The sequence below is a fragment of the Pongo pygmaeus genome, chromosome 4 (genome assembly GCF_028885625.2).
Source record: "Pongo pygmaeus isolate AG05252 chromosome 4, NHGRI_mPonPyg2-v2.0_pri, whole genome shotgun sequence".
NCBI lineage: Eukaryota > Metazoa > Chordata > Mammalia > Primates > Hominidae > Pongo > Pongo pygmaeus.
Genome location: NC_072377.2, coordinates 74,540,677 through 74,566,020, shown reverse-complemented (window position 1 = coordinate 74,566,020; position 25,344 = coordinate 74,540,677). Strand labels below are relative to the sequence as shown.

At 43.3% G+C, this 25,344-nt stretch overlaps 1 protein-coding gene across 1 annotated transcript; it reads right to left on the bottom strand.

Moving 5' to 3' along the window:
• Nucleotides 1-1,546: 1,546 nt before the first annotated feature.
• CENPH (centromere protein H) lies at nt 1,547-24,496 on the bottom strand. The gene is made up of 9 exons (XM_054489836.2): nt 21,920-24,496; nt 19,846-19,901; nt 16,961-17,009; nt 15,864-15,938; nt 14,550-14,606; nt 9,157-9,220; nt 8,755-8,806; nt 3,506-3,669; nt 1,547-2,194 (listed from the first exon to the last, which is right to left on the bottom strand). The coding sequence occupies exons 1-9, from the start codon at nt 22,228-22,230 to the stop codon at nt 2,102-2,104; spliced, it is 921 nt and encodes a 306-aa protein (XP_054345811.1). The 5' UTR covers nt 22,231-24,496; the 3' UTR covers nt 1,547-2,101.
• Between the last annotated feature and the right edge of the window lie 848 nt (nt 24,497-25,344).

The window sequence follows — 25,344 nt, the reverse complement described above, 5'->3', positions numbered from 1 at the left end:
CCATAGGAGGCTGAGGTGGGTAGATGGCTTTAACCCAGGAGTTCGAGACCAGCCACGGCAACAAAGTGAGACCCTATCTCTACCAAAAAAAAAAAAAATTGCTACAGACTGCAGACCTATTCCACTATTGCTTGCTGGATGTGTGAGGTGATATAATTTGTCTTTTCAGTTCACAGGTCTCTAGATGAAGGGCCACATCTGGACCTGATATTAAAGACTGAACTTTGAAAAAAATGTAACAATTGGATGACACTATTAGCTTATTTCTTGTCTTCCTTGGGAAGTGTCTTTTGCATGCAGAATGCAGAATCCTTTCTGTATTCTGCATGTATTTCTGCATTCTGCATGAAAGGATGCAGAAAGGATTCTTGGTCATATTTATGACCAAGATAGCTGAGTTTAATAAATTGTATTCTTTCAGTAAAATGCCCACTTTCTTTCTCCAACTCTGAAATCCACCACTCCCCTGCAATGGGAGAAGTATACTTTCCTGCCTCAATGACGTCGGGTTTTGTCAATGTTGGCCTCTTTCAAACAGAAACTTTAATCATACTGGTATAATTGGACTTGACGTCATAAGCTCCTGCCCTGTGCCATGAGAACGTTTCAGATTGTGGTTGTTCCCTCAGCCTGAATCCTAGAATTATCAGCTGAAGGACAGATCCAAAACAGACATGTCTGTTATAAGCCACTGAGATTTGGGGTTATTATTCAGCATGATTTTAGGAAAAGCTAATACAATTTCTCTCTCAGAATTGATCCTTAAGAAGGAACTTGGCCAGGTGAGGTGGCTCACACCTGTAATTCCAGCACTTTGGGAGGCCAAGGTGGGTGGACTGCTTGAGCTCAAGAGTTTAAGGACCAGCCTGGGCAACATGGCAAAATCCCATCTCTATCAAAAACACAAAATTAGCCAGGCGTGGTAGCACGTGCCTGTACAGGTCCCAGCTACTAGGGAGGCTGAGGCAGGATAATTGCTTGAATGCAGGAGGTGGAGGTTGCAGTGAGCTGAGATCGTGCCATACTGCCCTCTAACCTGGGCAAAAGAGCCAGACTCCGTCTCAAAAAAAAAAAAAAAGAAAAGAACACAAACAAATGCTAGCATCATTTCAAGTTTCAAGTCCTTCTAAAAAGAATGTTGAGGCCGGGTGCAGTGGCTCATGCCTGTAATCCTAGCAGTCTGGGAGGCTGAGGTGGGCAGATAATTTGAGGTCAGGAGCTCAAGACCTGCCTGACCAACATGGTGAAACCACCGTCTCAACTGAAAATACAAAAAATTAGCTGGGCATGGTGGGCCACAACTGTAATCTCAGCTACTCAGGGAGCTTAGGCATGAGAATTGCTTGAACCCAGGAGATGGAGGTTGCAGTGAGCTGAAATCGCACTAGTGCATTCCAGCCTGGGTGACAGAGCGAGCCTCTATCTCAAGGGGAAAAAAAAAAAAAGTTGAAAATACTACATTAGCTGTAAAAATGTTCAATTTTATAATGACTAAGATAGAGTACTACTGTTTGTAAAGGGCACCAATTAAAAAAAAAAGACAGAGTAACATTAATTCCTTTTATTTCTTAACTTATAAAACTGATAGAAAAAAAAAATGCAAACTAGACCAGGCTCGGTGGCTTACGTCTGTAATCCTAGCACTTTGGTAGGCCAAGGCAGTGGATTGCCTGAGCTCAGGAGTTCTGAGACCAGCCTGGGCAACACGGTGAAACCCAGTCTCTACTAAAATACAAAAAATTAGCTGGGCATGGCGGCGTGCACCTTTAGTCACAACTACTTGGGAGGCTGAGGCAGAACTGCTTGAACCCGGGAGGCAGAGGTTGCAGTGAGCCGAGATCGTGCCACTGCACTCCAGTCTGGGCGATAAAGCGAGACTCCATCTCAAAAAAAAAAAAAAAAACTAAATATAGAAATATAAAAAGAAAAAAATTACTTTCAATCCCACTACAAATAACTAACCACAACTGTACAACTGTACAACTGTAAACGTTATGGATATGCTTTTCTAAAATTACAGTGGACAGACAAATGCACAGAAGTATTCCAAATAAGAGTTGAGATTGCCAGAAATGTAAAATATGTCAGAAATGAATTCTTATTACATCATGTCTACATTCTTCTCAAGCTGCAGAACAATTTCCTTAAGGGCAGGATCCTCTGCCCAATTGACTTTACTCCCCAAAATAAGGTTCTGTAAAGAAAAAAAATTGTTTTAAAGTTACAAGTACTTTAAAAATTTAACAAGATTTTAGAATATCATTTTTCATGAATCTTATCAAGTAATTAACATTTACTACATGTGTAGCTCTGTGATCATAAGAAAAAAATGATAATACATTCTTCTATTTTTTTTCTGAGTAGGAGTCTTGCTCTGTGTCACCCAGGATGGAGTGCAATGGTGCAGTCTTCAGCTCACTGCAACCTCCCCCTCCTGGGTTCAAGCAATTCTCCTGCCTCAGCCTCCCGAGTAGCTGGGATTACAGGCGCCCACCACCACGCCCGGCTAATTTTTGTATTTTTAGTAGAGACAGAGTTTCACCACATTGGCTCAGCTAGTCTCTTGGCCAGGCTGGCCTCAAACTCCTAACCTCGTGATCCGCCCGCCTTGGCCTCCCAAACTGCTGGGATTACAGGCATAAGCCACCACACCCAGCAGCATTCTTCTACTTTTATTTCCACTTTTAGTAAGGCTTTAGCCTTGATCTCCATAATGTTAGGGAATATTTACAATGTTTACAATAATTTTTTATGCCTCATCAGTTTCCATGGATAGGTTTTACTTGTTAAAAATACTTGCAGCGTGCTGGGTGCGGTGGCTCAAGCCTGTAATCCCGGCACTTTGGGAGGCTGAGACAGGTGGATCACCTGAGGTCGGAGTTCGAGACCAGCCTGGCCAACATGGCGAAACCCCATCTCTACCAAAAATACAAAAATTAGCCAGGTGTGGTGGCAGATGCCTATAATCCCAGCTACTCAGGAGGCTGAGGCAGGAGAATCGCTTGAACCCAGGAGGAGGTCCAGCCTGGGCTACAGAGCAAGACTCCGTCTGAAAAAAAGAAAAAAGAAAAATCAAGACCTTAAACATTAAGTATACACACATTCCAGATATATACAAACAGACCAATATTACACATTGATTTCATCAAGATCAAAAACTAGCTGAAAGTTAAGTCAATACTGTATAATAGCATTATCAAATAGTTGGCCAGACGCAGTGGCTCACGCCTGTAATCCTAGCACTTTGGAAGGCTGAGGCGGACGGATCACCTAAGGTGAGGGGTTTGAGACCAGCCTAGCCAACATGATGAAACATCATCTCTACTAAAAATTAAAAAATTAGCCAGGCATGGTGGTGGACGCCTGTAATCCCAGCTACTCAGGGGGCTGAGACAGGAGAATTGCTTGAACCAGGAGGCGGGGGTTGCAGTGAGCTGAGATCGAGCCACTTCACTCCAGCCTGAGCAACAAGAGTGAAACTCTTGCTAGTTTATATAAATGTTACCTGGAACACATGTTGAATAACGGTAGTAATTTTTATCTCCATCTGTAGGTTTTGTCGTATGATCTTTATCCTCTCTGAGTTTTCCATACTGTCCAAATCAATCTTCTGTTTGTTCTTTTCAGTCTGTATTTCTAAAAGCTTACTTTCTGAAGCTTGTTTTAATTCTGTTAGGTTAAAAATAAAATAATATACCATATATAATACCTCTACAAACAAGGATCTTGAAAAATTATGAAGCAGATCACTTCTTGGTTATTTTAGTCAAGAGAAAAATTTTAATAAGCAGCATTTTAGGTTGCAATTTTATTACGATCTGAAAATGACCTCCTGGGGCAAAATAACAATATTTTAATTTTGTACTTAGCAATGCCCTTAGTGAAATGTTCCAGGTATTTCTGTATGACAGTAACAGCCGTCTACAGATGTTTCAAGTGGCATCATGTAACGAGGGCTTATTTTAGGTTGCCAAAATAGGTACGAAATACATATATTTTTTCCCTCTTAAATTACAAAAATGAAACATATAAACATTTATTTTATTATTATTTTTTTGAGATGGAGTCTCACTGTTGCCTAGGCTGGAGTGCAGTGGTGCGATCTCGGCTCACTGCAGCCTCCGCCTCCCGGGGGTTCAAGTGATTCTCCTGCCTCAGCGTCCTGAACAGCTGGGATTACAGGCGCCCACCACCACACCTGGCTAATGTTTGCATTTTTAGTATAGATGGGGGTTTTGCCATGTTGGCTGGGCTAGTCTCCAACTCCTGACCTCAAGTGATCCACCCGCCTTGGCCTCCCAAAGTGCTGGGATTACAGGTGTGAGCCACCGTGCCTGGCCAAATAAGATTAATTTTAAATGAAAAGTAAGATTCCTCGGCCGGGCGCAGTGGCTGTAATCCCAGCACTTTGGGAGGCCGAGGTGGGAGGATCACCTGAGGTCAGGAGTTCGAGACCAGCCCCACCAACATGGCGAAACCACATCTCTATGAAAAATACAAAAATTAGCTGGGCATGGTGGCATTTGCCTATAATTTCAGCTACTCAGGAGGCTGAGGCAGGAGAATCACTTGAACCCAGAGGCAGAGGTTGCAGTAAGCTGAGATTGCACCATTGCACTCCAGCCTGGCAACAAGAGTGAAACTCTGTCTCAGGAAAAAAAAAAAAGTTAAGATTCCCCTCTCCAGGGATAAACATCATCAACCATTTTTTGTATTACTGGAAATAGTCTAAGAATTAAACTACTTGGAAATATAAACGGATGTATTTCAGGGGCCTGTTCTTCAACATTAATGTATATTAAAGGAAGTTGGAATGCAGTGGAGAAAATGAATCATCAAAAGGGTATAGCCTGACCATGGGTGGCTCATTCTTGTAATTCCAACACTTTGGAAGGCTGAGGCAGGAAGATCGCCAGAAGTTCAAGACCACCCTGGGAAACATAGCAAGACCCTGATTCTACTTAAAAAAACGTGGGGGGAATAGACAAGATGACCAATACTACTACTGACCCTGAGATTATTTGCTAACAGGTAAATCTATATAATGTTTACAAATGACAAATCTGAGCAGGGTGCAGTGACTCATGCCTGTTATCAGCACTGTGGGAGTCTGAGAAGGGTGGATCACCTGAGGTCAGGAGTTGGAGACCAACCTGGCCAACATGGTGAAACCCGTCTCTACTAAAAATATAAATCAGCGGGGCATGGTGGCAGGCGCCTGTAATCCCATGTAATCCCAGCTACTCAGGAGGCTGAGGTAGGAGAACTGCTTGAACCTGGGAGGCAGGGGTTGTAGTGAGCCGAGATCACGCCACTGCACTCCAGCCTGGGTGACAAGAGTGAAACTCCATCTCAAAACAAACAAACAAACAAACAAAAACCGGCTGGGCACGGTGGCTCATGCCTATCCCAGCACTTTGGGAGGCCGAGGTGGGTGGTAGGGAGTTCGAGACCAGCCTGACCAACACGGAGAAACCCCGTCTCTACTAAAAAGACAAAATTAGCTGGGAGTGGTGGCGGGCGCTTGTAATCCCAGCTACTTGGGAGGCTGAGGCAGGAGAATCGCTCGAACCTGGGAGGCGGAGGTGCGGTGAGCCCAGATCACACCATTGCACTCCAGCCTGGGCAACAAGAGAGAAATTCTGTATTTAAAAAAAAAAAAAAAACCCAACCAACAAATCTGGCCGGGCACAGTGGATCACGGGATTCCATCTGTAATCCCAGCACTTTGGGAGGCCAAGGTGGGCAGATCATCTGAGCCCAGGAGTTCTATACCAGCCTGTGTAACATGGTGAATGAATCCTGTCTCTACAGAAAAATAAATTTAAGAAATCTACAGAAAAAAAGGCCGGGCGTGGTGGCTCATGCCTGTAATCCCAGCACTTTGGGAGGTCGAGGAGGGCGGATCATGAGGTCAGGAGATGGAGACCATCCTGGCTAATACAGTGAAACCTGGTCTCTACTAAAAATACAAAAAAATTAGCCGGGCGTGGTGGCGGGTGCCTGTAGTCCCAGCTACTCAAGAGGCTGCGGCAGAAGAATGGTGTGAACCTGGGAGGTGGAGCTTGCAGTGAGCTGAGATAGTGCCACTGCACTCCAGCCTGGGCGACAGAGCGAGACTCCGTCTCAAAAAAAAAAAAAAAGATATCTACAGAAAAAAAACAATTAGCCAGGCATGGTGGCATGCACCTGTAGTCCCAACTATCAGGGATGCCGAGGTGAAAGGATTGCTTAAGTCCAGGAAGTCGAGGCTGTAGTGAGCCATGAGTGTGCCTCCAGCCTGAATAACAGAACAAGACCCTGTCTCAAAAAACAAAGACGCCGGTCACAGTGGCTTACGCCTATAATCCCAGCACTTTGGGAGGCAGAGGCGGGGAGAACACCTTGAGGTGAGGAGTTCAAGACCAGCCTGGACAACATGGTGAAACCCTGTATCTACTAAAAATACAACAATTAGCCAGGCGTGGTGGCACGCCTGTAATCCCAGCTACTCGGGAGGCTGAGGCAGAAGAATGGCTTGAATCCAGGAGACAGAGGTTGCAGAAAGCCAAGATCGCGCCACTGCACTCCAGCTTGGACAACAGAGCGAAACTATTTCAAAACAAAAACAAACAAAAAAAGGTTGGCCAGGCGATGTGGCTCACGCCTGTAATCTCAGCACTTTGGGAGGCTGAGGTGGGTGGATCACGAGGTCAGGAGATCAAGACCATCCTGGCTAACACGGTGAAACACCGTCTCTACTAAAAATACAAAAAATTAGCCGGGCGTGGTGGCGGGCGCCTGTAGTCCCAGCTACTGAGAAGGCTGAGACAGAAGAATCACTTGAATCCAGGAGGTGGAGCTTGCAATGAGCTGAGATTACACCACTGCACTCCAGCCTGGGCGACAGAGGGAGACTCCATCTCAAAAAAAAAAAAAAAAAAAAAAAAAATGGCTGGGTGCGATGGCTCATACCTGTAATCCCAACACTTTGGGAGGCAGAGGTGGATGAATCACGAGATCAGGAGTTCAAGACCAGCCTGGCCAAGATAGTGAAACCCTGTCTCTACTAAAAATACAAAAAATTTGCCAGGCATGCTGGTTGGCGCATGTAATCCCAGCTACTCAGGAAGCTGAGGCAGAGAATTTCTTCAACCCGGGAAGCAGACGTTGCAGTGAGCCGAGATTGCACCACTGCACTCCAGCCTGGGTGACAGAGCGAAACAGCGTCTCACAAAAAAAAAAAAAAAAAAAAAAAAATACAGGCTAGGTGTGGTAGCTCATGCTTGTAATCCTAGCACTTTGGGAGGCCAAGGCAGGAGGATCGTTGAGGGCAGAAGTTCAAGACAAACCTGGGTAACACAGCAAGATTCGATGTCAACAAAAAACAAAAAAGTTAGCTGGGCGTGGTGGAGTGCACTTGTATTCCCAGCTACTTGGGAGCTGAGGTGGAAGGATGGCTTGAGCCCAGGAGTTCAAAGCTGCAGTGAATTGCAAAGAACTATGATCACGCCACTGCACTCCAACCTGGGTGACAGAACAAGACACTTATCTGAAAGAAGGTTTGAAGACTGATTATCTTTTGATGGAAAATAAAAAAAATTTAACTTTTCCTTTGCATACCTTTGTTTCCAAATGTTCTACAGTGTGTATTGCCTTTGAAATAAACATTTCAACAGTTTCAATGCAAAAAACCATCTCATGTCATGATAAATTAAGTGAAAAGGCTGTAGATCCCTATATATAATTTGATCATTTAGAAATTATATATATGTATAAAATAAATGTTTATATGGACATGGAAAAGTCTAGAACGATAAATACCAAACTGTGGTCACACAGAAAAGAGGCATGACTTTTGCATTATAATTTACTACATCCTTTTATTTTTCCCCTTCTAAGAATGTATTAATTTTGTGATTTAAAGTTCTAAACTAATGAGGCACAGCACTATGGCTCACACCTGTAATCCCAGCACTTTGGGAGGCCAAGGCAGGCGGATCACTTGAGGTCAGGAGTTTGAGACCAGCCTAACCAACATGGTGAAACCCCGTCCCTACTAAAAAATACAAAAATTTGGCCACGTGCAGTGGCTCACGCCTGTAACCAGCACTTTGAGAGGCCGAGGCAGGTGGATCATCTGAGGTCAGGAGTTCAAGACCAGCCTGGCCAACATGGTGAAATCCCATCTCTACTAAAAAAATACAAAAACTAGCCGGGTGTGGTAGGACACGCCTGTAATCTCAGCTACTCTGGAGGCTGAGGCACAAGAATTGCTGAAACCCAGGAGGCGGAGGATGCAGTGAGCCGAGATTGTGCCACTGCACTCCAGCATGGGCGACAGAGTGAGATTCTGTCTCCAAAAAAAAATACCATATTAAAAAATTTTTTTGAACATAAAAATACAAAAATTAGCCAGGCATGGTGGTGGGTGCCTGTAGTTCCAGCTATTCAGGAGGCTGACGCAGGAGAATCACTTGAATTTGGGAGGCAGAGGTTGCAGTGAGCCAAGATCAAGTCACTGCATTCCACTTGGGTGATAGAGCAAGACTATGTCTCAGAAAAAGCAAACAAAAAACGAAAATAAAGTTCTAAAACAATGAGAATAAATAGAACAAAATGTACTTTATATCACTTTTTAAGCTGCCATGTCAAAAATTTTAAGGAATTTTGAAAGTCAGAAATTAGGAAATTTCTCGGTGGCTAAGAGATCTGGCCTTATCAATCTATAAAGTAAGCAAAATGTGTTCTGCCAAAAAAAAGTGTTCTACATACGCAATCTCTTCTTTCTAATATCAAGCAGTTTTTCCTCTAAATCCCAAGATTCCTGTTATTAAAAATAAAAAAGTTAAAGCACATTACTGTATGTAAGGACAAACCTGTAATACTTAAATCACTGAGTTTATCTACTAGCCTTAGTTATCCAAAGTTCCAGTTTTCAATTCCTCTATTTCCACACAGCAAAAGGAAGACAGTAACTTAAATTACAAGTAGATAACGTTCAACATTAGTCAGAAATAATAGAATTTTGAAAAAAAGAGAGAACTCAAGGACAGCGTATTCCAATCATAGCATTCCCTTTGGACAATCCTATTTAATCATATACAATACAGTTACCAGCAAGAAGTTGAGAGTAAAATCATGAGAATGCATAATCAGCCTAATGTGTAAGTTTACCTGCTGTGATTTCATTATTAATTTATTTAGCTCTAATAGGTGTTTCATGTTATCCATGAGCACACTGAAAAGGAAACAAAAAGATGATTAAGGTTATTTGTAACTTAATTAAAAATAATAACTGTCATTAATGAAGGAATCAATGAGTGAAAACTTACTTTCATTAAATCCACCGTACATTTGGATAAAAAGTCAGTTTAACAAAATAAATCTGGAAAAGTTTGATGTAAACTAAATTTCTGTTAAAACTAGATATGCATTTCCCTAGAAAAATGTTTGGTCACAGACATTGAAGAATACCAAATTTAAAAATGTGGGAACATTTCTAAAAATTTCCTATTTAGAGAGGAAACACCCTAATAACTTCCTAACAAGCTGCTTTTGTTTTGAATTTATTTTTTAGAGCAATTTTAGTTTTTGTTTTGAATGTATTTTTTAGAGCAATTTTAACAAGCTGCTTTTGTTTTGAATGTATTTTTTAGAGCAATTTTAGTTTCACAGCAAAACTGAGTGGAAGGTACAGAGATTTCTCATATACACCCTACCCCTGACACTTGCATAGCCTCTCCCATTATCAACATCCCCCACACCAAAGTGGCACATTTGTTACAATCAACAAACCTATATCGACACATCATTGTTACCCAAAGTCCGGATTTTACATCAAGGTTCACTCTTGCTTGTGTATATCCTATGGGTTTGTTTTTTGTGACAGGGTCTCGCTCTGCTACCCAGGCTGGAGTGCAGTGGCACAATCACAGCTTCCTGCAACCTCAACCTCCTGGGCTCAAGCGATCATCCTGCCTCAGCCTCAGAAGCAGCTGGGATTATAGGCATACACTACCATGTCCCACTAATTTTTAAATTTTTTGTAGAGACGGGGTCTCCCTATGTTGCCCAGACTGGTCTGGAACTCCAGGGTTGAAGCAATCCTCCCTCTTCAGCCTCCCAAAGTGGTAGGATTATAGACATGAGCTACTGAGGCCCCACCCATTCTTTGGGTTTTGACATATGTATAATTACATGTATCCACCATTATTGCAGCATACAGAATAGTTTCAAGGAACAAACTGCTTTTTACTTCTTTAACAAATATTTTTGAGTACTTACTACATGCTTTCAAGAACTATGCCAGGTGCCAAGAATGTAAAATAAAATAAAACACAGTATGTGTTTTCAGAGGAAAGAATCTAGTGGAGAAAAATAAATTCACAATTACACTGTAGTGCAGTAACAAATACGAACCAGAGTTATGTACAGGGTGGAATAAGGATATAAAGTAATTACCTAGATCAGGTAGTTTGGTATGGCTGGAGCAAAACGGTATGGAGTAAGACTGGGCAGAGCAGTGGCTCTCATACTTCAGAGTGCCACAGTCATTTGGGAGGCTCGTTAAGTAAGGATTCCTAGTTCCTGACCTTCAGATATGCTGGTTCAGTGGCTCATGCCTGTAATCCCAGCACTTTTGGAGGCTGAGGCAGGAGGACTGCTTGAGCTCAGGAGTTTGAGACCTGGGCAATACAGCAAGACCACATCTCTATTAAAAAAAAAAAAAAAGTCAGGTACAGTGGATCCCTTGAAGTCAGAAGTTCGAGATTAGCCTGGCCAACATGGCAAAACCCCATCTCTACTAAAAATACAAAAATTAGCCAGGTGTGATGGTGTGTGCCTGTAATCCCAGCTACTCAGGAGGCTGAGGCAGGAGAATCGCTTGAACCTGGGAGGCAGAGGTTGCAGTGAGCCAAGAAGATCGTGACACTGCACTCCAGCCTGGGTGACAGAGCAAGATTCCGTCTCAAAAAAAAAAAAAAAAGATATGCTGATTCAGAAAGTTTGGGATAGGACCAACAATGTGATCATTATAATAGACATTATTCTGATAATCAGCCAGGTGTGAAAAACACTGTAGAAGCAACTAACTGAGAAGGTCAAAAGGGGAATCTGCACAAACCTGGGAGAGCTGAACTCATTTTTCTACTATTTACAGCTATATTTGGTTGTCTTAAAAGATAAATTTAGGCATATTAAAATCTAACAAGTTTATTTGAGAAGACAATTCATGCATCTGGCAGCACAGGATTGTAAGCTGTTTAGTGCTCTACTGTGGGAGTTGAGTGAGGAAGCTTTTATAAGGTGTTCACAGAAGACAAAATATAATTGGTTGGTTAAAGTGGATCATCTCTAGTTAGAAGTTAGTTGGCAGTTTCTCATTGGGTAAGCTTAAGTTCCATTTTACTGTTTACATCAGGCTTACATAGGAATCCCAAGGTGATGGAGCTCAAGGCTAAAGATGGTTCTGCCTAATGGCATTCCAGTTGCATCCCAATTAATTTTTTTTAACAGTTATAAACTTTAAAATGTGCTAATAAAACACTGCCTCAGCCTATTTGACCTTTCTGTTTTTGTTTTTGTTTTTTTTTTGAGACAGAGTCTCACTCTGTTGCCCAGGATGGAGTGCAGTGGCACAATCTCAGCTCACTGATAAATCTTCGCCTCCTGGGTTCAAGCGATTTTCCTGCCTCAGCCTCCCGAGTAGCTGGGATTACAGGTACCTGCCACCACGCCTGGCTAATTTTTGCATTTTTAGTAGAGATGGGGTTTTACCATGTTGGCCAGGCTGGTCTTGAACTTCTGACCTCAGATGATCCGCCTGCCTCGGCCTTCCAAAGTGCTGAGATTACAGGTGTGAACCACCACACCCTGCCAAATTAAGGGTTTATATAGCAGGGAAGATATGTACCCATGTATGGGAAGACAGGAATTAGGGAGGGATAAGGAAGAGGTGTTAGTCAATAGGAAGCAGGTTAGGCAATTGTGATGGGTGAGGGGTCTAATGTCTTATTGTCCAGAGGGTGTGATCTTGTAAGTTTCAGTTCCTTGATACTATCTGGGAGTCCTGATGGTTGGTTTCCTGAGAAAGGAACTCAGATAAGACAATTGTAACTTTCTCAAGCTTTAAGACCGGGAGGGTCAGTTTCTATGTTTATTCAAAAGAAATCATAAACATCAGTTCTGTGGGACAATTGGGCCAGTTTCACTGTTGACACCAAAAAACAACAGAAGGGTCAGGCCAGTGCGGTGGATCCCTTTGAGCTCAGGAGTTCGCGACCAGCCTGGGCAACATGGCAAAACCCCAACTCTACAAAAAATACAAAAATTAGCCAGGCACGGTGGTGGGCACCTGTAGTCCCAGCTACTTGGGAGGCTGAGGTGGATCACTTGAACCTGGGAGGTGAAGGTGGCAGTGAGCTAGGATCACGCCACTGCACTCCAGCCTGAGCAACAGAGTGAGGCCCTGTCTCAACAAAACAAAACAAAACACCTCCTTAATTTTAGTCCATCTAGGAGATGAGACTGATCTCCCCTCTTTGGCTACAGTACTCAAAGCCTTCTTCCTGACAACACCCATGTCAGTGATTACATTTCTGTGCAGCAAGCAACAGGACCTAGACCAAAGCCCTGACATTTAGTAACAATGTGATGAATCTGTCCTGCTGTCCTGCACCCCACACCTTTAACTCAAGAATGTCTTTTTTTTTTTTTTTTTTTTGAGATGGGGTCTCACTATTGCCCAGGCTAAGGTGCTGTGGCAAGATCACAGCTTACTGCAGCCCCATGACTTCCTACAATCAAGGCAGGAGGCTGATCCTCTCCCCTCAGCCTCTGGAGTAGCAAGGACTACTGGTGGCTCCACCACGCCTGGCTAATTTTTAAAAATTTTTTGTAGAGATGAGGCCTCCCTATGTTGCCCAGGCTGATCTCAAATGCCTGGGCTCAAGCTATCCTCCTGCCTCAGGCTCCCAAAGTGCTGGGATTACAGGCATGAGCCTCTGTACCCAAGCTAAACTCTCCTTTTATGGGAGAGAAAAAGTTATGAGTGTTCAAATTCAGATTTTTGGATTTATGTAATCCTGGATTTAGCTGGAATATGGGGAAAACGTGTTATCAGTGTGGGCTAAGATACTCAAGATAGAAGTGCCTAGATCAGACCAGCATGGCCAACATAGTGAAACCCCGTCTCTACTAAAAATACAAAAATTACCTGGGAGTTGTAGCAGGTGCCTGTAATCCCAGCTATTCAGGAGGCTGAGGCACGAGAATTGCTTGAACTGGAGAGGTGGAGGTTACAGTGAGCTGCACTCCAGTCTGAGTGACAGAGCAAGATTCCGTCTCCAAAAAAAAAAAAGTGCTTATACCCATGCGGGAATTTTTCTGGTGCTCAAGGGAAGGGGATATTTTATCACAAGAGCTTTGGGAGATAAGATCATAAGTAAGAGGCCAGGCAAGGTGGCTCACACCTGTAATCCCAGGACTTTGGGAGGCCGAGGCGGGTGGATCACGAGGTCAGAAGATTGAGACCATCCTGGCTAACACAGTGAAACCCCATCTCTACTAAAAATACAAAAAATTAGCTGGGCGTGGTGGTGGGCGCCTGTAGGCTCAGCTGCTCGGGAGGCTGAGGCAGGAGAATGGCATGAACCCGGGAGGCGGAGGTTACAGTGAGCCGAGATCGCGCCACTGCACTCCACTCCAGCCTGGGCGACAGAGCAAGACTCCGTCTCAAAAAAAAAAAAAAAAAAAAAATCATAGGTAAGACCTCTGAGGCCAGACACCAGGATACAGAGGACCTGACCTGCTAGTCTTTTTTTTTGGCTCATAATAATTTTTATTTTTTATTTATTTATTTTTAAATTTTATTATTATTATACTTTAAGTTTTAGGGTACATGTGCACAACGTGCAGGTTTGTTACATATGTATACATGTGCGATGTTGGTGTGCTGCACCCATTAACTCGTCATTTAGCATTAGGTATATCTCCTAATGCTATCCCTCCCCTCCCCCCACCCCACAACAGTCCCCAGTGTGTGATGTTCCCCTTCCTGTGTCCATGTTTTCTCATTGTTCAATTCCCACCTATGAGTCAGAACATGCGGTGTTTGGTTTTTTGTCCTTGTGACAGTTTGCTGAGACCTGCTAGTCTGTATATTATATCCCTTGGGAAATTGTTTGATCTGAACAAGCTCATTTCTATCAATAAAAAATGAGGAGTATATTTCCTATCTCACTGTGTTTTGGATGGATTAAATGAGATAGCCCTGTTCCTGATTTATAGTAAATACTGAAGAAAATGAACTTTTAAAGCTTTCCCTTAAAATTTTCCAATCTTCTGGATAAACTCTTCTGCTTCTTACAGTTACAATCCATATGGAACAAAATATAATTAGAACTATAAAAGTTGCTGTAATTCTGGGGAGGACCTACAAAAATTTCATCACTTTCCTTATTCCCCAGATAAAGGTAGTTGGCAGTAATAATTTTTTAAAATTCACAAAACTAAAGTCACTATGCAGATCCTATCCTTACCGAATCCAGAGAAAAAAAAAATCATACCTAGACTGGGTGCTAATTTTCTCCAGGTTTTTTTTAAGTGCAGTTGAAAGTCTCATCCTATGAGAGGGAAAAAGCTTGCATTATAAAACATGGATAACATTTGTGGTACATTAAAAAAATTCAAAACATGACAAAGACTGATTTCCCTTCAAATATACATAAAACAGAAGTGGGTTTTAAAATATGATTACAAGAGAAATACTTTGAGAAATAAAACACAGAAATATGAAATAACACCAAGATGGATAGGGCTGTTGCGTGTGGGTATACACTGCCAGAATGAGGCGCCAGGTGAATCTGAAACCTGGCCTGAGCTGAATGAGTTCTCTGAACCATCTACTTTTGTGCAAAGCCAGTGGAAGGATTAAGGCACTAAAAAGATCAGGATGGGCCTGAAATGAAGGACTTAGGGAACACAAAACCATATACGACTATAAACTTTAAAACTTTTTTTTTGTTTTTTGAGAGGGAATCTTGCTCTGTCACCCACAATGGAGTGCACAGTGGCATGATCTTGGCTCACTGCAACCTCTGCCTCCTGGGTTTAAGTGATTCTCCTGCCTCAGCCTCCCTAGTAGCTGGGATTACAGGCACACACCACCACAGCTGGCTAATTTTTCTATTTTTAGTAGAGACAGGGTTTTGCATTGTTGGTCAGGCTGGTCTTGAACTCCTGACCTCAGGTGATCCACCCACCTCGGCCTCCCAAAGTGCTGGGATTACAGGCGTGAGCCATCGCGCCCGGCCAGGTTAGGTGTATTAAATGCATTTTTCACTTACCATATTTTCAACTTACAATGGGTTTATCAGGACCTAAACCCATTGCAAATTGAGGAGCATCTGTAATGCAGATTTTCCCTCAGGGCTCAAAATCTGTGTGACCAGGCTGGGCTTGTGTTATCCCAGCATTTTGGGGAGGCTGAGGCAAGAAGATCGCTTGAGCCTAGGAGTTCAAGACCAGCCTGGGCACAGTGAGACCCCATATCCATAAAAAATAAAAAAAATTAGCCAAGCGTGGTTTTGCATGCCTGTAGTCCCAGCTGCTCTAGAGGCTGAGGCAGGAGGATTGCTTGAGCCTAGGAGGTTGAGGCTACAGTGAGCAGTGATCATGTCGCTGTACTCCAGTGTGGGCAAGAGTGAGACCTTGTCAAATTAAAAAATAATAAAATAAAATAAAAATTTTATGTGACCATTATCTAATCATCACTGTGCTTGACTAATTCACTCAGCCCAGTTAAAAGATTCCCTCCACTTTCCCCTCATACCCATTTTGCAGTCAGTTCACAATGCTTATATTTAAAATGTAATAATTACCTGTCTAATGCAAGCTTTTTTATCTCAAAGGCAATTTTCACCTCTTCAATTTCATTTTCCAGGTCTTCAATTTTACTATCAAAGAAACATGAGCAAAAGAATTTCAGCAATACCAGAAAAAGACATTATTGAAATAAATGTATAAAATAAGCCCTTAAAAAAGTAAAACACCTCTATCTAAATACAAGTATTCTACAGGCTCAATATACCAATGTGTATTTACACATTTGGTAAACTAATGCCCCTGAGCTACTTCACTTAGTATCTTATAAAAAGGGAGGCCAGAAAGTTCCAATGTGATCACTTGTGTACATATAAATCTCCATCCCAAATTAACAACTTCCCAATATATGCATCACAAGTTATTTGGAAAAATAAAGGAAAGGAAAAATAAAAACAATGTTATAGCATAGAAAAATGAGATTATGACCAGGCTCAGTGGCTCTTGCCCACAATCCCAGAACTTCAGCAGGCCAAGGTGGAGGATTACTTGAGGCCAGGAATTTGAGAACAGCCTGGGCAACAAAATGAGGCCCCATCTCTACAAAATATATATATTTTTTTGAGGCGGAGTTTCGCTCATTGCCCAGGTTGGAGTGCAATGGCGTGATCTTGGCTCACCGCAACCTCTGCCTCCTGGGTTCAAGCAATTCTCCTGCCTCAGCCTCCCGAGTAGCTGGGATTATAGGCATGCGCCATCACGCCTGGCTAATTTTGTATTTTTAGTAGAGATGGGGTTTCTCCATGTTGGTCAGGCTGGTTTCGAACTCCCGACCTCGGGTGATCCACCCACCTTGGCTTCTCAAAGTGCTGGGATTACAGGCATGAGTCACTGTGCCTGGCCCCAAAATATTTAAAAAAAAAAAAAAAAAAAAAAAGAAAGTCAGGTGTGGTACAATGACCCTGTAGTTCCAGCTACTCAGGAGGCTGAGGCCAGTGGATCCCTTGAACCCAGGAGGTTGTGGCTTCGATGAACTATGATCACACCACTGCACTCCAGCCTGCATGATAGTGAGACTCCATCTAACAACAAAATAATAGAAAATATGATTAAATCTTAGTAAAGACCATAAACAAAATTTTTAAATATAACATACGCTTCGATTTGCTTTTCTTGCATAATTTGTTCTGGAGTTTTTTCTTCACCTGCAAATAAATAATTTTTTGAAGTTACTAACATTTTAGAAAGGTGCTGTCCAAAAGGAATATAATGTAAGCCACAAGGGCAAAAGGCATCATTTAAAATGTCGTTTTCATATTACAGAAAAGAAACAGTGAAATTTAATTTTAATATACTTATTTAACCCAATAGATCAAAAATATTATTTCAATGTGCAGTCAGTTTAACATTACTAATGACATATTTCACATTATTCTGTCTGTATTTTACATTTACAGCCCATCTCAATGATGACTAACCTTTTGGGACCAGCCTGGGCGACATAGTGAAACTGTCTCTACTGAAAATTAGCCAGGCACAATAGTGCATGCCTGTAGTCCCAGCTACTCGGGAGGCTGAGGTGGGAGGATCGCTTGAGCCCACGAGGTTGGGGTTGCAGTGAGCCAAAATCTTGCTACTGCACTCCAGCCTGGGTGGCTGAGTGAGATCATCTCAAAAAAAAAAAAAAACACCAACCAACAAAGATAATGTGGCACTTGTGTAGGGATCAACAAATACCTCAGTGGAACAGAAAAAAGCCTAGAACTTCCTGTGATGATGGAAATGTTTCCTATCTATGCTATCCCATAGGATAGCCACTGGCTACATGTGGCAACTGAGCATTTGATATGCACTTGATTTTAAATTTTATTTCATTTTAATTAGCTTTAAAAAGCCACGTGTGGCCAGGGGTGTGATGGCTCATGCCTGTAATCCCAGTACTTTGGGAGGCCAAGGCAGGTGGATCACCCGAGGTCAGGAGTTAAGAGACCAGCCTGGCCAACATGGTGAAACCCGTCTCTACTAAAAATACAAAAATTAGCCAGCCATGGTGGCAGGCGCCTGTAATCCCAGCTACTTGAGAGGCTGAGGCAGTGAATCCGGGAGGCGGAGGTTGCAGTGAGCTGAGATCACGCTGCTGCACTCTAGCCTGGGCGACAGAACAAAACTCCGTCTCAAAAAAAAAAAAAAAACAAAAAAAAAACAGAAAAAAGAAAAAAAGAAAATGCTCTGTATCTTTTTTTTGGGGAGACAGGGTCTCCTTCTGTCACTGTCACCCAGGCTGTAGTGTAGTGGTGTGACCTCGGCTCACTGCAGCCTTGATATCCCAGGCTTAAGCAATCCTCCCACCTCAGCTGGGTGGGACTACAGGCATATGGTACCACATCCGGCCAATTTGTTTTTCTTAGAGATGGGGGTCTCGCTATGTTTCCCAGGCTGGTTGCCCTGGGCTCAAGCAATCCTCTCGCCTTGGCCCCTCAAAGTGCTGGGATTACAGATTGATCCACCATGCTCAGCCGAAAATGTTCTGTATCTTGATTGTGGTAGTGATTATACAGATTTAGAAATTTGTCAAAACTCATCAAATTGTACCCTTAAAATAGATGCCTTTATTGTAAAAAACAATCCTTTAACCAATAAAGTCTCAGTCATATATATATACATATACATATATATACATATATACATATACACATACATATATATACATATATACATATACACATATACATATATATATACATATACGTATATGTGTGTGTGTATATATATATTTTTGTTTGTTTGTTTTTGAGACGGAGTTTTGCTCTTGTTGCCCAGGCCAGAGTGCAATGGCGTGATCTCGGGTCACTGCAACCTCCACCTCCCAGGTTCAAGCGATTCTCCTGCCTCAGCCTCCCGAGTAGCTGGGATTATAGGCATGCACCACCACGCCCGGCTAATTTTGTATTTTTAGTAGAGACGGGGTTTCTCCACGTTGGTCAGGCTGGTCTCGAACTCCTGACCTCAGGTGATCCGCCCGCCTCGGTCTCCCAAAGTGCTGGGATTACAGGCGTGAGCTACCAAGCCCAGCCATATATATATATTTTAAATGGTAAAAGAATCAATACTTATTTCTCTGTTGATTGCTTGACAGTCTCACTCTGTTGCCCAGTGGAGTGGAGTACAGTACAGTGACTCAATCACTTGAGCCCAGGAGTTGGATGCTGCAGTGAGTCCCAGCTGGGACTACAGGTATGTATCACCATATCTGGCTAGGTTTTTTTTTATTTTTGTAGGGACGAGGTCTCACTTTGTTTCCCAGGCTAATCTCAAACTCTTAGCTTCAAGTGATCTTCTTGTCTTGGCCTCTAAAAGAGCAGATAGTCAATTTTAGATAAACATCTTCTTTCAAAGGCTACAACTAAACTTCCTGTGGCCTGCCTTACATCTGTCGTCTCCTAGGTACAGAAATTCTACAGTGTTAACTAAACCTAGTTTTTGGATGTCACAATCCCTTAAAAATGGTACTAGCTATACAGAGAACAAAAAGACTATTGGAATGTAAACTCTTTCTTCTCATTTGGATCTGAGCTCTAAAATCATCTTCTTAGAGAAGCCATCCCTATGAAATGAAGCCCCTCCCTCTTATCATGCCTTTGTTTCCTTCAGCACACTTAGCATACTTCATAAATATCTTGCATGTTTACCAGTTTTGCTACACTAGAACATATATAAACAATTTTTGGTAAAGTTAATTTTATTTTCACTCGAGTACTGTTAATCATCAAACTCACAAAATCTTATTTTGAGGCCAGGTGTGGTGGCATAACCCTGTGTCTACAAAAAAATACAGAAAATTAGCCGGGCGCAGTAGCATGTGCCTGTGGTCTCAGTTACTTGGGAGACTGAGGTGGGAGGATTGCTGGAGCCCAGGAGGCTGAGGCTGCAGTAAACCAGAGACTGCGCCACTGCATTACAGCCTGGGTGACAGCAAGACCCTGTCTCAAAAAAATAAACAAACAAACAACAAAATCCGAATTTGAAAATGAAAATACTTACTTGCATCAACCATTGATTTATATTCTAAGAGTTGTTGTTTTGTCTGTGCTCTCAGCCTGAAAACAGATAAAGAGAATATAAAGTCACATATTTATTGATTAAGGTTTTACTCATTACCATATAACGAACCAACTCATTCTTTTTCAGAAGCTGATACAACAAAATAAATATAAATAATTAAACTCCTAATTACAAACTTCTAATTTGGCCTCATTTTATTTAAAATGGGTATAAAGAACTTCAAGGCCTCAGAGGAAGACACAAAATGGAATACACTGGGAAAACAGCATCTGTCAGGAAAAGTTAAAAAATTGGTGTTTAAGATTTTTTTTTTTGAGACGGAGTCTTGCACTCTCGCCCAGGCTGGAGTGCAGTGGCGCAACCTCGGCTCACCGCAAGCTCCGCCTCCCGGGTTCACGCCATTCTCCTGCCTCAGCCTCCCAAGCGGCTGGGACTACAGGCGCCTGCCACCATGCCCGGCTAATTTTTGTATTTTTAGTAGAGATGGGGTTTCACGGTGTTAGCTGGGATGGTCTTGATCTCCTGACCTTGTGATCCACCCGCCTCGGCCTCCTAAAGTGCTGGGATTACAGGAGTGAGCCACCACACCTGGCCGTTTAAGATTATTTTTAATAGGCCAGACTGAACTGAGGATGCTATACAAAGAATAGACCAAAATGATTAAACCCCAAACCACTGTATTTACAAACACAGATTTTTATCAGGAGATACAGAAAAATAACAAAGATACTAATCCTTAGATTACTAATTCATATAGTTTTTCAGTTGTTCTATAAATCCACAAATCATACATAAGTAGAAAAACTATGAGCAAATCGTAATTTAAGACGACAGCAAGGGTGAGGAGGAAAAAACAATAAAAAAGAAATAGATATCTTTTCATTTTTCAAAACATTTAAGAAAGAAAAAAATGGTAATTAAATTTTTTTGAGTCAAGAGTCTCGCTCTGTTGCCCAGGCTGGAGTGCAACGGCACAATCTTCGGCTCACTGCAACCTCTGCCTCCCGGGTTCAATCAATTCTCTTGCCTCAGCCTCCCGAGTAGCTGGGATTACAGGCGCCCGCCACCACGCCCAGCTAATTTTTGTATTTTTAGTAGAGACGGGGTTTCACCATGTTGGCCATGGTTGGCCAGGCTGGTCTTGAACTCCTGACTTAAGGTGATCCGTCTGCCTCGGCCTCCCAAAGTGTTGGGATTACAGGCGTGAGCCACCGCGCTCAGCCAATAATGATTTTTTTAAAACTACCTCTGTTATGATATAGAACAGAGGACCGCAAATTTTTTTCTGTAAAGGACCTGACAGTAAATTTTTTAGGGTTTGTGAGTCACATGGTCTCTGTTTTAGCTACTCAATTCCACCCTTGTGGCAGGAAAGTTGTACTCCAATAAAACTGTTCATGGAAACTGAAACTTGAATTTCTAACAGAGTTCACGTATTATGAAATATTTTTATGATCTTTTCCCTGCAACACTTAAACATAAAAACTATTCTTAGCTTGAGTGGTCACACAAAAATAGGCAGTTAGGCAGATTTGGCCCAGGACCTTCTCCTGCTCACTAGTTTAGAAGACGAATGTCCCTTCTCATCGAATCTTCCCCAGCAACCGCTTAGTGGAAAAGTATAAACACCGTCCGCTTAGTAGAATTTATAACATATAAAGCTTCTGGGTTACAAAGGGTCGTAGTTCTAAAACAAATGGTAGGGGCACCTTCCTTCCAGTTTAGCTCTGGCATTCAATTTGTCTGTAAACCAGAGAGGTAGGGGGGAGGGCGGGGAAACAGGAGGAGAAATTACAGCTTCTAAGGGCCCGGGGCACTGTGCTCAACACTTTCCTAGACTATCTCATTTAACCCTTGTAACCTCTCTCCAGGGGGTCATTTTTCTCTCCTTTTCGCTGATGAAGAAAGAGCTTCAACAGTTTAAGTGAATGAGGCAATCACGGAGACCTGACGTGACCGAGCGTGAATTCGAACCGTAGCCCTTCTGAGCAAGGGCGGAGTTCCGGGCCACAACGCCCACTTGGCCCCGGCTGAGGAGGCCAAAGGGAACAACCTGAGGAGCAGGGTCATGCGGTCCTCGCTGCGCGCCGCCTGGGCGCCGGCGACCTGCGGTGGCCCACCTGCCCGGCCTTCCCCTCCGGAGTCCGCGGGCCCGTCGGCGTCTTGCATCTGGGGCTGCCCCTCCATTGCTGGTTGAGGGGAAAGGCTACCACTCAGCAGACAAACGCGCTCTGAAACGGTCGCTTTTCCCGCCGCTAAATGGACGCCGGGAAAAGGCCCGAGAGCCCCGCCCCTTCCGCCCAGGGCCCCACCCTTTCCGCCTGGTTTTTCGGTTGCCGCGGTTACTACGCGCTCCTCTTTCATCTGGGTTCTAGTGGTGAAAATAACTGCAGACGGCTGGTAAAAAGTTGGAATAGCTTTCGTTAACAGTCGGATGTGTAGAGTGCTGAGTTAGGGGCTGGACTAGAGACGTTGGGACATCTCCCGGGAACAGCAGCCTGGAGGGGAAATATCTCCAGACCTAAGTGGTCATTCGGCTTTGGCGCTTGGACACGGGAGTGCGGCGACAGCCATATGTCCATCCATCTTGGCACTTCTTTTCCGTCCGCTGCCTTTGAAGATGGGTGTGCCCGGCAGGCTGTGAAAGATCAACATTAGAGAGTTGTTTAGAAGACTTTTTTGACCTGAGCCCATGAGGTACATACCCTTCGTTTGGCGGATAAACCAGTGGCTTCTGAAGATCAGAGATACCCACGGGCCACAAATGCGAGGCATTGCAGACATTTCGAACCCAGACTTCCAGCCTGGAGACATCCACACGCTTTCAGTTTCTTGCATTGGTACTTCACTCTGTCATTATGATTGCCACCACTCGTAACTGAGAGTTGCGTGCCTTCAAGTTTTGAGTGTCTGCAGGGTACCTTTGAGCTTTGTTAGCTGTGTAGTGAGTGGGGGGAATGGAGAAAATGAAGGACGGATGACTGATTTGTAGTTTTTCATTTGGACACTGCCCTTGCCGCACAAGCACAGCAGCTTGAACCTCTTTGAACAAGAGTCCAGAGTTCTTTTACAGCTAATTACCCCCTAGTTAAACTTGATCATACTGTGCTGTTTTCTTCCTCTCCATTGTCAATGTAATACGGCTCCTGATAAAAGTTAAACTCGCCGGGCGTGGTGGCTCACCCCTGTACTCCCAGCACTTTGGGGGCTGAGGCGGGTGGATCACCTGAAGTCAGGAGTTCGAGACCAGCCTGGCCAACATGGTGAAACGCCGTCTCTACTAAAAATACAAAAGTTAGCTGAGTGTGGTGGCGGGCGCCTGTAATCCCAGCTACTCGGGAGGCTGAGGCAGGAGAATCGCTTGAACCCGGGGGGGCGGAGGTTGCAGTGAGCTGAGATCGCGCCACTGCACTCCAGCCTGGGCGACAAAGTGAAACTCCGTCTCAAAAAAAAAAAAAAAAAAAGCCGGGCGATGTGGTTCACACCTATAATCCCAGCACTTTGGGAAGCCGAGGGGGGAGGATCTCGAGGTCAGGAGTTGGAGACCAGCCGGACCAACATGGAGAAATCCCGTCTCTACTAAAAATACAAAATTAGCCAGGCGTGGTGGTGGGCACCTGTAATCCCAGCTACTCGGGAGGCTGAGGCAGGAGAATCCTTTGACCCCAGGAGGCAGAGGTTGCGGTGAGCCGAGATCACACCAGATATGCACTCCAGCCTGGGCAACAGAGCAAGATTCCGTCTCGAAAAGCAAACAAACAAACAAACAAACAAAACAATTCAAAAGACACAGAATGGACTGGTGGCGATGGCCCACGCCTGTAATCCCAGCACTTTGGGAAGCCAAAGCGGAAGGATCGCTTGAAGTCAGAACAGCCTGGGCAGCATAGTGAGACCTCGTTTCTACTTAAAAAAAGAAAAAAAACAGGTGTGGTGACTTAGACCTGTGGTCCCAGCTACTCAGGAGGCTGAGGTGGGAGGATCACTTGGGCCCCAGCCGTTGAGGACTGCAGTGACCTATGATCGCACCACTGCTCTCCATCCTGGGTGACAGAGTGAGACCCTGTCTCAAAAAAAAAAAAAAGCACGGGATGTAAAATAAGGCATTAGGTTTGCTATTCCTACATGTAAACTTATGGAACATTTTCTTGTTTCCTTTCATTTTGTTTTACAAAAAGGATGATCCCATTGTTTTTCACTTTACCACTTAGTGGATGCCTTCCACTGTCTCACAACAACCTTATCCTTTTAAGCAGTTGCCTATCAGGTGTCTCCACTGCTCACATTTGGGACAAAAATAATGTAATGTGCAGTCGCTCACGCCTGTAATCCCACCACTTTGGGAGGCCAAAATGAGGAGATCATCTGAGGTCAGTAGTTTGAGTCCAGCCTGGCCAACATGGTGAAACCCCATCTCTACTAAAAATACAAAAAAGACTGTCTCAAAAATTTTTTTATAAAAATAATAATGCAATGGTTATCCAACGTGAGAATTCGGAGGAGACCTTGTTAAAACACATTTCTGGGTGTCTCCAGGATTGATTTGCATTTGTAACAAGTTCCCAGTAAAGTTGCTCTTGCTTATTTAGGAGGACACTTTGAGAACCACCACCATAAAGGGTCATAAAACGCACTTAAAAAAAAAAATTCACAGTAAAACAAAAAAGGGTGGGTGTAAGGCCCAGCACGGTGGCTCATGCCTATAATCCTAGCACTTTGGGAAGGCGAGGCAGGCAGATCACTTGAGGCCAGGAGTTTGAGGCCAGTATGGCCAACATCGCAAAATCCCATCTCTACTAAAAATACAAAAATTAATCGGACACAGGGGCACACGCTTGTAATCCCAGCTACTTGGGAGGCTGAGACAGGAAAATCGCTTCAACCAGGGAGGCTGAAGTTGCAGTGAGCCAAGATAGCACCACTGCACTCCAGCCTGGGTGATAGAGTGAGACCCTGTCTCCGGGGGTGGGGGGAAAGGGTGGGTGTGGGTAGGGAGCTATCCATTAGAAAGTCAATAATAAAGATAAAAGAGATGATAGAATTAGAAAACTACCATCATACCACTCCCAGGGAGATAAATGTCAGGAAAGTATAATTAATGAGTGCTAAAACTAGAGACCAGCACTTCATAGGAATGTTATAGCTAGTGGTTACCACCTTAACCAGATGGTCAAAATTGGTATCGAAAATGGTGTAACAATCTGATGTCTGATTCTAGTATAATGCATGAGTTGTACATATCACCTATATTGCCAAATGTGTAACCTGAACTTAACTGTGCTGAAAACATGAGACAAGAAATCCAGAATGAGGAACATTCTACAAGACAATTCATGTCTATGTCCTGAAACACAGAAAACAGGGCAGTTGTTGTTCTATATGGAAAAACAAACCATGATTGAATCTTGGATTGGAAAAGGAAAAAAAATAAAAGCCCTAATACATTTTTGGAACAACTGAGGAAATTTGAATATGTTC